This window comes from Mirounga angustirostris, unplaced genomic scaffold (assembly GCF_029215605.1).
Source record: "Mirounga angustirostris isolate CCGP_5_RB_7025 unplaced genomic scaffold, mMirAng1.0.hap1 SCAF_3, whole genome shotgun sequence".
Lineage (NCBI taxonomy): Eukaryota > Metazoa > Chordata > Mammalia > Carnivora > Phocidae > Mirounga > Mirounga angustirostris.
The window spans coordinates 58348374-58360634 of NW_026991711.1; the positions used below are offsets into that span (position 1 = coordinate 58348374).

Consider the following 12261-nt stretch of genomic DNA (forward strand, 5'->3'; position numbering starts at 1 on the left):
TCAGGCTGGCTTTCAGATCCTTTTGAAATGTGCCCCCCCATCATTCTTTGAGCCTTTCCTTTCTGGCACATGATATTCAAGTCTCATCTTGTACTTTCCCTTCTTCAGCCTTGGGATTGGTTTATTTCTCAAAGCACTTGGGTCCTTTTAGTGGACAATGGTATTTAGAAGCCAAAATCTGGGAATTAAATATACTTTAATTGCTGTAACAGTTTTGCTACTCCTGGACACCCTTTCAGTGGACAGAGCTATGAACTATATGTATGTATGTATATTATTTATGTGTGCGTACACACACACAATTTATATGCACAAATACATTTACATCTGTATTTCTATGTATATATCAATTTTTTTAAACCATGAGTTTACACCACATACCTCCAATTTTAATCCAATACCACAGGTTAATTCTAGTTTTCTCCTTTTTCTCATTTCTAGCTCCCTTTGTCATCAGCAAGAAACTTTGCCCCAGTTATGTTCATTATATTTAGTTTGTGGAACAAATTCCTCCCCTCCCGTAAAGTTCTATTCAGGGAGTTTGAGTTCCTACTAGGCAAATGCTGCCTGCCTCCAGCCAACCCACCTATCCCCTAGCATAGATACTTGCCTTGTTTTACCCACCTCTTGGCCTTTACACTGAATTATTTCAGGTGTAAAGCAGAGAGAGACTACATGTCATTTATTGCTTGCTTGAGGCATGGAGACTATACATATCATTCTTGCTCACTTGAAGCAGTAAGTAGCAAGCTTTGAAAATTCATCTACTATGGAGATTCCTGAAATTCTGTATCTTTCATAGTATAGCCTCCATTCTCAGAGTATTTTAACTCTGACTTGATCAGGGATATACATTGCTAGTTCTTGGAGACAGTGTTTGAATTAGTTAATATACCAGTTAATATAAGCCAGCCTACATTTTTGTGCAGAAGTTTTTCTAAAAATACAACAAAATGCTTATTAGTTGATAAATTCAACATTTGAATTTTCCTGTTAGTGTTTGTTTAATCAAATCATTTCAAATAAATGATAGAAGCCACTGTAAATTGTTTTCACTATTAAAAAGCAAAGATAAATTTTATTCCTTGAGAACCTTAGAAAATTTTTAATAATGAGAAATTTGATTATGGAGAGCATAATAATTATATTTATTATGCTTTGTCTTATATATTAGCTTCATTTTTAAAACTCACGGTAACACTGAGTGATTTTAATTTCCAAATAGAGTTTTCATATTTACAAGATTTATAAAATACCTAAGAGTAAGTACGTTCATTCGGTTTTCCTCTTATGATGATGTTGGATTATATTTTGCTTCAGTAATATTGTTATGATCATTCAGTAATGATTAGAAAATGATTAACATTTTCTAAGGGGAAAATGTTAAGATCTTTATAATTTGGTAAGTTTATTAAAATTCTTAGAATTCTTCTATCATTTAACACCATGGTGTTATTGCCACATAGAGACAAAAATCTTATTTACACATATGGGAGTTAAATTTCTCATGATCCACTATTTTAAAAAATTACAAATTTTTATTTAACATTGTTTCACTGTGGCAGTCACATTCAAATTGCAGAGTATATAATCAGAATCTCCAAGGAGACAATAGGTTTTTACAAAAAGTACCCCCAAGTAACTAGAGAGGGGATAGGAAAATAGTGTCTCTAAACAACCTTGTAACAAATCACTGGCTTATAAGAAGGGATTATATAAAGGCTTACTAAATAATTTTTTTTTTAAGATTTTATTTATTTATTTGACAGAGACACAGCGAAAGAGGGAACACAAGCAGGGGGAATGGGAGAGGGAGAAGCAGGCTTCCCGCTGAGCAGGGAGCCCGATGCGGGACTCGATTGCAAGACCCTGGGATCATGACCTGAGCTGAAGGCAGATGCTTAACGACTGAGCCACCCAGGCGCCCCTAAATAATAAATTTAAATAGTCATAAGAACCCCCAAGTTCTTATCACCAGTAGTTCCCCAAGTGTGATCACCAGACCATTCTATCAGCATTACCTGGGAACTTGTTAGAAATGTAAATTTTCGCGGGGCGCCTGGGTGGCTCAGTCGTTGAGCTTCTGCCTTCGGCTCAGGTCATGATTCCAGGGTCCTGGAATCGAGCCCCACATCGAGCTCCCTGCTCCGCGGGGGGCCTGCTTCTCCCTCTTGCATTCCCCCTGCTTGTGTTCCCTCTCTCGCTGTGTCTCTTTCTGTCAAATACGTAAATAAAATCTTTAAAAAAAAAAAAAGAAATGTAAATTTTCTGGGCCCCTCAGTTCTACTGAATCAAAAATTCCGGGATAAGACCTAGCAATCTATGTTTCAGCAGACTCTCCAAGTGAGTCTGAGGCTCGCTGAAATTTGAGAACCACTGATCTAGAGGAGGAAAAAAATATTAGGAAATAGAAAATGATGACTGTGTGAAGTCTTCTAGAGGCTCAGACATTTTGAATCTGCCTTATGCGGGGTGCCAGGTGAGAGGCTTTTGAATTAAATCCTATTGCTGTCTCAGTCTTTCTTTTCTAGTTTGACATTGTAGACTCCTCTTTCAAGCAAACCATATCAGAATAAAGTCTTAACACTAAAGAAATCTTAGAATACTAAGAAAAAGCAGCAAAATATTATAACCCAGAAAGCAATGACTAGATAGTGTATTACAGTTTGTAAAGAAACAATAAGGGTATGATTAACATAAAATTCTAATATGACCAAGTTTACCAAATGCCAAAGTTCTAGTTTCTACACTACAGACAATCCTAGGACACTCAAAATACTAAAAAGTTGGAACAATGAAAAAATTTAAAGGATAAAAGAAAAAGAAAAGCATAAGAAATCAGCCAAAATTCTTAAAATCATTTAAAATTCAGAGTGGTGTTAACAAGCGTACAATGCTGATTCCGTCAAATGGTTCATTGGAAGCTGGGCTAAGACCTGTTGTCCAAATTTAAAATTATAATTATTGTTAATTATAATATTTATTATAATTAAAGGCTTCAGAGGCTAGTGGCCAGTCCCTATGACTCTGGGCCACTAGGAGGCTGATGTCTTATTTCCTAAAGTTCCTAAAAAGTGTTTTTTCAAGCAGCAAGGCTTCTAAAGATCAAGTTCTGAGTACCTTGAGCTGAGAACCCTTAAATACTTCCACTGCGGCTTGTTGCTATTTTTGAGGTCTTTTTACAGGTGGAGAGAAATCAGTCATTTAGTATCTGGATCCATCAACTTCTCTTATCTTCCATCTTTGAAATTCACTTACACACTTATATGTCAGCATCAGTGAAAAAGTACATAAACATATTCCCTTCCTCCTCCTCATCTTGTCCAGTGTCATTTTGTGATGTCTTCCTTTTTCCTTTGCCCTAATCTAAGTGTGCCCAAGTTAGTCCTAAGTTCTTATTATGTCCCATTCTCCTTTGGATACATCATCTCTTTGCCTTCTATCAGGTATCATTTTTGTTTTGAAGAATACTAAATCTCCAAATCTGTTCTGTGCTGTTATCAGTCTGTTCTCTTACCTTCTAATTAGCTTCTAAGTTCTATTTTATACCTAGATTAATCTTTCTGAAATACAGCTTTCCCTCTAAAAAATTTCCTTAGTTTCATGTAAGATTTTTTATATTCTGACACATTTAGTTTTTAAAATGCACTGCCTTTCACTCCTTACTTGAACTGGCTATCTCACCAGGTTGATTATTTTTCCCTGAGCAGAGCTCACTGTTTACTATTCATTTCTGCTCTATACCCAGGGCTTTCTGTTCTCTCTCTTACCCAAGCTTGCCCTTTTACTGCTCTTGCCCATGAAGACCCCCTAACACTTCCAATCGCCTTTTCAAAAAAGGGCCATTTTATGCCTTAGTAATCTTTCTTCTATTGCCTAAATCTTTTGATTAGTATCTTGCCTGTTTTCTGCATAAAGATTCTAAACTTGTTGAAGATAAAGAGTGTACCACATCTGGAGTTCCTAGCACAGTGCTCCCTCTGTGGTGGGGAACTGAATGAATGTTTTTTATTATTTATAAAATTGTGGGGGTGGGGAGATAACCATATGGCTTTATAACCTTTATGGCTAACTGAAGTAAAAGGAGGCAGTGCCAAAATATATAGTCTTAAAAATATAGTTAGTGGATCTTTCTGGCTTTTAGGGAGTCTGTTCTTACTTTAATAAGTTTCTTCTAGTTTTAGGTTTAAGTAAACACTGTGTACCACATTGAGAAGTGTTTTGACCCTCTTTGTAGTCAATTTGTAAAGCAGCAAATAAAATCCATTTTAGTGCATGGGAGGACTGAGGAAGCCTGAGCAAAACTGAACAATTGAACCGAATTTTACTGAGTTTCTCATGGGCAGCATGAGTTATTTGGGGGTAGATATACTTAGATCCTTGTGTATATTATCATGTCATATCATAATGGGCCTTGTCTATGAATCATCCATTCATCCTATAATTATTGAGCATCTATTCTATAATAAAGCGCTGTTCTAAACACTAAGAATACAACAGTAATCAAAATAACTAATATTCTGGGCGCCTGGGTGGCTCAGTTGGTTAAGCAACTGCCTTCAGCTCAGGTCATGATCCTGGAGTCCCGGGATCGAGTCCCGCATCGGGCTCCCTGCTCAGCGAGGAGCCTGCTTCTCCCTCTGACCCTCCCCCCTCTCATGTACTCTCTCTCATTCTTGCTCTCTCAAATGAATAAATAAATCTTTAAAAAAATAATAATAATATTCTAGTTGAGGGAATAGATAGTAAACAAGCAAATAGCAGATGGTGATAAGTGCTATGTGGATTAATCAAATTAGGGTGAGGTGACAGAATGTCTGGGTAGTCAAGAAGTATTTTTGGATGGCTCAGACGGTTAAACGTCTGCCTTCGGCTCAGGTCATGATCCCAGGGTTCTGGGATCGAGTCCTGCATCGGGCTCCCTGCTAGGCGGGGAGCCTGCTTCTCTCCCTCTGCCTCTGCCTCTCTCTCTCTCTCTGACTTTCATGAATAAAAAAAAAAGAAGTATTTTTGGAAATGACACTTATATCTGAATAACAAGAAGGAGTTAGCATGTCAAGAGCAGAAAGAACATTTTAGGCAGGGGAAATAACTGCTAATGCAAAAGACTGTAAAGTGGAGGTAGTCAGGGGTGAAATCACATAGGGTATCGTAGGCCATAATTTAGATGTTATTTTGAGTAAAATAAGAAGCTGTTGGAAGGTTCTAAGATAAGTAACAAAGTCCCTTTGGCAGTTGTGTAGAAAATGGATAGGGTTGAGAGAAGGAGTGGAAGCTAGGAAACTAGTTAGTAGTATATTATAGTCATTCAGAAAAGATAGAATAAAAGAAGCCTTGACTAACGTGGTAGTAGTAGCAGAAAACAGAAAAGTGGAGGTAGAGTTGACAGGATTTGCTAATAGATTTAAGTTGTAGGTTTAGAGAAGGAAGAATTAAGGATGTTTCTTAGATTTTTGACTTGAGCAACTAGGTAGATGATGGTACTTTTTGCTGATGAGGAAGGGCAAAGATGGAGCAGGTTTAGAAAAGAGAAAATCATATCAAGTTGGATATTTGACTTTAGGAGCTTTAAGTTCAGTAGAAGAGATAAAGTAAAATATATATATTGAATTTCTAAAGTCAAATATAAAAATACTTAGATATGAATTATGTTTATTGCTGTGCAACTTAATAGTTTGAAAAAACAAGCATTAAGTTTCTCACAGGGTCTGTGGGTCAGGAATTCAGGACTGGCTTAGCTGGGTGATTCTCATGCAGGGTTTATGTGAGGTTGCAGTCAAGATGCCACCTAGGGCTACAGTCATCTGAAGGCTTGACTGGGGCTGGAGGATTTGCTTCCAGATTCACTCAAGTGGTTGTCAGCCCTCAGTTCTCTCTATTGGTCAGAAGCTTCAGTTCCTCACCAAATGGGTTTCTCTTTAGGGAAGCTACACACTCTCATTTCTGTTACATTGTATTGGAAGCAAGTTATTAAGAACAATTCAAAGGGAAGAGGAATTTGCCTTTATCTGAATAAAGGAAGTTCAAAGAATTTGTGGACGTCTTTTTAAAACCCAAAGAATGGTAAAAGAATAAATAAATCAAGCCCAAAGCCTATCAAGTATCATCGGGTTATAGCTTACTCCTGTGATGACTCTTGGTTAGTATCAAAATGTTAGACTTAAACTTGTATTCCCAGAACTGACTCTAACAGGGGATTATACCTAAATATTCTTCATATATGCACAGTCCTTGTTGAAGACAAGCAATTCTCACATAAACAAGCCATCACAATCAGAAAACTTACTTTATCATTTGATTGAGCTTATTTATCTCTCATCACTTTGTTCATTAAGTCATTATCATTAGGTGTCAGATACTAATTGTTTTATGTCTTTGGTTATTTTATGCCATAGGTTATTGCTTACAACTCAGAAGGTAAAAGTAATCCAAGTGAAGTAGTAGAATTTACTACATGCCCCGATAAACCAGGAGTACCTGTGAAGCCTTCAGTTAAAGGAAAGATACATTCACACAGTTTTAAAATAACTTGGGGTAAGATATGCATATTTGTACATCATTACTTTTGTATTTGATTAAAATGATTTGAATATTAAGATAATTCTTAGGATAGTTGGGTACATTTGTTAGCTTAAGCAAGTTCAATAGGAAATGTGAGAATCATTCATTGTTTGAGGATCTTTTTTGTGGAAAACTACACTCACACAAATACAGAGTTCATAATTTGATACAGGAAGAACTTGGGATCTGCATTAAGACTATGAGCAGAGGTAGCACTGCATGAAATGAATGATTACTGAAATTATAGCTAAAGTCACCTGGGTTATCCTAGCTCTCATGAGAAATGAAAATCACTTATTCACTTAAAACAAACATTTGTTGAGGTGCCTGGCCAGCTTAGTCAGAAGAGCATGCAACTCTTGATCTCTCGGGTCGTGAATTTGAGCCCCACAATTGAGTGTGGAGATTGCTTAAATAAATAAAACTTGAAAAAAATAAAACACACTTATTGAACACCTGTTTATACACCACTTGAAATGCTAGTATTAATTAAAAAAGCATTGCAGATGATTCTTTTTATTTTTTAAACAATCTTAGGTTTGGTAGTCTGTTTATTAGGATTTCTGTCACTGTTTAATTGTATGTATGTTGCCTAATACCAACTTTTACTTCTTTGGATAGACCCACCAAAAGACAGTGGAGGTGCAGCCATCAATAAGTATGTAGTGGAGATGGCAGAAGGTTCTAATGGTAAGAATAACTATTAAAAATTAATAGATTTAGGGATGCCTGGGTGGCTCAGTCGGTTAAGCATCTGCCTTCAGCTCAGGTCATGATCCCAGGGTCCTGGGATCAAGCCCCACATCGGGCTCCTTGCTCAGCAGGGAACCTGCTTCTCCCTCTCCCTCTGCCTGCCGCTCCCCCTGCTTGTGCTCTCTCTCTCTCTCTCTGACAAATAAATAAAATCTTTAAAAAAAAAAAAAAGAAAGAAATAGATTTATACCAGTCTGCCTCTCTTCTTCATGACTTTACATTTTATATGATCTCTTTTCTTTCACTTTTCATTTTTTCCTTTGTTCATAGCAGTTAGTATTTTGCCTGTTATGATCCACTTTAAGTTATAATCTCTAGAAATATAGTGAATCAAATGTAAGACTGCTGTACACCTATATTGTTAAATTTACATTTACATTTTATTTCCTTTCTCATTTGTTTGCATTGCTCAGTTCCAGTATATCTAAAGTCTTCTGAAGGTTTATTCAGTTAGATTTATAACCAGACGTATCAGAGAAAAAATATCCTGTAAAATTTAACTTACATTATACTAGTTTTATTAATATCCTCTGCGCCTCGTGAACTTTATTTTTGAATCACACATTTAACAGTCTTTATTTCTATGCAATGACCTGTTTCCTGCAAAATAATAAGAATGTCTTTTAATTAAGGCTAAACTTCCTGTGGTATTGGTTCTTTCTACTCTTTGTGTGTTATAATGTTATTACTGGACCAGTAAACACATTTAAAATGCTTAATTAAAAGCAAATTATGAACGTAAGCCAAAGTTTGTACAGAGTTACAGAGATATTTCATTTCAACAAAGCCATGCAGATTTGTCTAGGAAGCTGTAACATAAAGAAAATTAGATCATCTCCAGGAAACTCGAAGCAAGCTTAAATTGTTTCTGACAAATTACATAACCACTTAGTGAAGCTAGGATACCTGCCGTGTCCATGATACCAGAACGTTAAACATTACCTTGTAACTGATTGAACATGAACATAATTCTTCACCTTAACAGGAAACAAATGGGATATGATATACAGTGGAGCTGCTAGAGAACATCTTTGTGATCGACTGAATCCAGGTTGTTTCTACCGTTTACGAGTTTACTGCATCAGTGATGGAGGACAGAGTGCGGTAATACTTACATGTAGATTTTTTCAAGTTTGGGTCTATTAAGATGGGATCACCAGATGCCACCTCAAAATTTGAAATGTATCCAAAGTAATTTCTGTAACCCAGGTGATTAATTTTATAGTGACCAGAATTTTTCAAATAGTACTTGGTTGAAAGTCCGTATTCAGAGAATATGTATCGTCTGGTTGGTGTTTAGCTTTGGAAAAACAAATACGCAAAAATGTTGTGGGAAAATTTATAAAGATAAATTTTACGATGATGTTCAATAACCATACTTAACAGAAATAGAAATAATTGTAGACTGACTGCTTCATAAATTATGTGTATCAGGACAATCCATAAAATATCATTTACTGTTTAAACACAGATTCTAATATTTACTTATTGCAGAAAAGTTGGTAGTTACTCTTAGATATCCACTAACCAAAATGGACTTAGTGTGCCGTTGATTATATATGAAATATATGTAATGTTCTGGAGAGGTATATTTTTTAATAGGAGTGATTTTTTTTTTTAATGAATTTAACCAAGAATGGGTTCATGGAGCATTAAGAACTGTTACTATTTTTCAAATGGAATTTAATGCAATAAAGGTACCTTCATTTTTTTGAAGGTACCTTTTTAAAAATGAATTTATAAGTATTGTGTTGAAAATTTTGAGTATTATGAAACAGAGTGCATGTCCTGCCCACAGGCTTGGGATCCAGTTGCTTCATTTTATTTAATAAAATCTTCCCGGATTAAAAAAAGCATCCCACTGAAAAATGAAGGGGGGGCAATCAGAGTGGGAGACGAACCATGAGAGACTACGGACTCTGAGAACCAAACAGGGTTCTAGAGGGGAGGGGTGTGGGGGGATGGGTTAGCCTGGTGATGGGTATTAAAGAGGGCATGTACTGAATGGAGCACTGGGTGTTATATGCAAACAATGAATCATGGAACACTACATCAAAAACTAATGATATAATGTATGGTGATTAACATAACATAATCAAAAAAGCATCCACTGCCCCCCAGAAAAGCCTCTAATTTTCTAATTCAGCATTATAGCATTCTGTATAGGATACCTTTCTGAATAAGGTGATCAAATATTTTATTTATGCTTGGAAAGAAAATTAATACAGTGCAGATAAGGAATATGGCACTGTGTGTCAGTATTTTTAAGAGAAGTCTTTTAAAATAAAACTTAATATATATTTTTTAAATAGCATAAAAACTAAAATAGTACCAAATACTTGGAAAAGCTTACCTGATTTTTGAATTATTTTTAGGAGGAAAGGAAAGATTATATATACATATTAGTATTTAGGTTGAAAATACAGTATACAGTAAAGTAACTAAAATAATCTAAACCTACTGAAAACATGGCAAACAGTGTTTACAGAATGTTAAAACATCCTTAGAAGAGATTTGTGGACCCATTTGGAAAGGATCAAAAATAATGTCCATTAGGATGTCTTGAAGGTTGTTTTGTTGTTGTTGTTGTTAACTGTAGAAAGAAAAAAGGAAGAGTTTTGGGGGTTTTTTTTCTGGTAACTTTCTTCGTGTATAATAGTCACATAGTATGTGTCTTTGTTTCTATAAAATTAGAGTTTTAATTTAATTGGGCTTTTTATTTTATTTAGAACTTAATTTCTTTTCAGTTGAAAGTCAAGTAGAATTTCAAATTATTGGTGCAGTCTTTGTGTTCATTTTATTTTCCTTTAACAAAAACAGTCTGATTATTTGGTTGGGGCATTTTGTTTTGTTACTGCTTTTGTTTTGGCAGGTATCTGAATCTTTACTTGTGCAGACTCCAGCTGTGCCTCCTGGCCCATGCCTCCCTCCCAGATTACAGGGTAGACCCAAAGCAAAAGAAATACAGTTACGATGGGGTAATTTCCATTTTGGTAATAAATTTTAATTAAGTTAGTACTAAATACATTCCTTTTGTTAAACTACATAAATCTTTCCACCTTTAGGACCCCCTCTGGTCGATGGTGGATCACCCATTTTCTGTTATGGTGTGGAAATGTCTCCTGTAGAAAAAGATGAACCGAGAGAAGTTTACCAAGGTTCTGAAGTAGAATGTACAGTGAGCAGCCTTCTTCCTGGAAAGACTTACAGCTTCAGACTGCACGCAGCTAACAAAATGGGGGTAGGAAGACTCTGCTGACTGAGTTATAATCACAGTGGTATTTCATAAGTTAGCCATTTTACTTTCAACATGTGATTCCAAAGTTTACAGTTGTTTTTTGTTTTGGTTTTTTTGAGTTTTTTAAGATTTATTTATTTATTTATTTTAGAGAGAGAGAGCATGCGCGGGGGAAGGGACAGAGGGAGAGAGAGAGAGAGTGGGGGAGGGCAGAGGGAGAAGGACAAGCAGAGCATGCTGAGCACGGAGCTCGATCCCAGGACCCTGAGATCATGACCTGAGCTGAAATCAACTGAGCCACCTAGGTGCCCCCAAATTTTACAGTTTTCAGGAAGCCTGTATCAATAAGAGAGAGGTCAGTGTATACGATAACTTAATTGTTCTAGAATCTCAATATTTTCAAGCCCCACTTATAATTTGTGACACTCTGGGCTTCAGCTGGGCTGAAGTTTGCCTTTCAGGTGGTGCTGGTAGGTTTTACTTAGTAAGTTTGAGTAGAAATAAGACTATAAGATGAAATACTTAGACTAATCGAGTTTTTTTAAGACTGGTTATATGCAGCATTTACTTTCAGTTGGCTACTAATTGTAATTCGTTATTTCCTAAGGAAAAAAAGTTATTATTTTAAGCATTTCTGGCTTTATGAGACTTTTTAAAAAGTATCATCTGTGGGGGCGCCTGGGTGGCTCAGTCGTTAAGCATCTGCCTTTGGCGCTCAGGTCATGATCCCAGGGTCCTGGGATCAAGCCCCGCATCAGGCTCCCCGCTCAGCGGGAAGCCTGCTTCTCCCTCTCCCACTCCCTCTGCTTGTGTTCCCTCTCTCACTGTGTCTCTCTTTGTCAAATAAATAGATAAAATCTTTTAAAAAATAAATAAATAAACAAAAAAAACCTAAATATTATCTATGTATCTGTACAAGTCCATAAAATAGACAAAATAGGTGATATCTCCATTTTACAGCTGAGGAGGCTAGGGCTCAGAAAAGCTAAATATCTTGCCCACAGTCACACAAGTAAGAAGTGACAGAGATAAGCTACAGACTCAGGGCTGTCAGACTCCAGAGCCAAAGCCCTTTCCACTCAACCAGGACATATCTCATCTCTGCATTAAAGCAGGTTCTCTAAGGACAAAGGAGTAGTTTCTTGCCTCAATTGAGTAACATTCTGTTTCCTTATTCTGTAATTACAGTTTCACAAAATTAAACTGACAAGTCTCTCCTCTCCCATTATTTCATATTTTAGTGAACCGTACTATATTTTAGTCCCATTCTCCAACTGAGTTCAGTATCTGTATCTGTAAACTTATTTTGAAATTTCTTATGTCAATACTTTGTTGGCATTTCTAACATAAGTCATTGTTTCCTGTCTGAAGTCATTATCTTGTCAGCCCCACAAGGCTTCAGTACACTGGGATAGCATCTTTATTTTTTTTTTTAAGATTTTTTATTTTATTTATTTATTTGAGAGAGAGAGTGAGAGAGCACAAGAGGGGATAGGGTCAGAGGGAGAAGCAGACTCCCCGCCGAGCAGGGAGCCCGATGTGGGGTGGGACTCGATCCCGGGATGACAGGATCATGACCTGAGCCAAAGGCAGTTTCCCAACCAACTCAGCCACCCAGGCACCCTGGTATAGCATCTTTAATACTAGTGTTCTTAGTTTGTATTTTCAGGATTCTGATCGTTTGTCAAAATCATCTTAAGTAAATATTT

At 36.4% G+C, this 12261-nt stretch overlaps 1 protein-coding gene across 4 annotated transcripts in view; it reads left to right on the top strand.

Moving 5' to 3' along the window:
- FNDC3A (fibronectin type III domain containing 3A) overlaps positions 1–12261 on the top strand; it is a 158823-nt gene that overhangs the window by 130106 nt on the left and 16456 nt on the right. For all 4 annotated transcript variants that reach the window (XM_045869418.3, XM_045869419.3, XM_064586114.1 and 1 more), the window contains 5 exons: positions 6396–6534; positions 7183–7251; positions 8300–8418; positions 10187–10292; positions 10380–10555. In XM_045869418.3, the coding sequence (XP_045725374.1) occupies positions 6396–6534; positions 7183–7251; positions 8300–8418; positions 10187–10292; positions 10380–10555 (609 nt within the window). The remainder of the gene's footprint in view (positions 1–6395; positions 6535–7182; positions 7252–8299; positions 8419–10186; positions 10293–10379; positions 10556–12261) is intronic.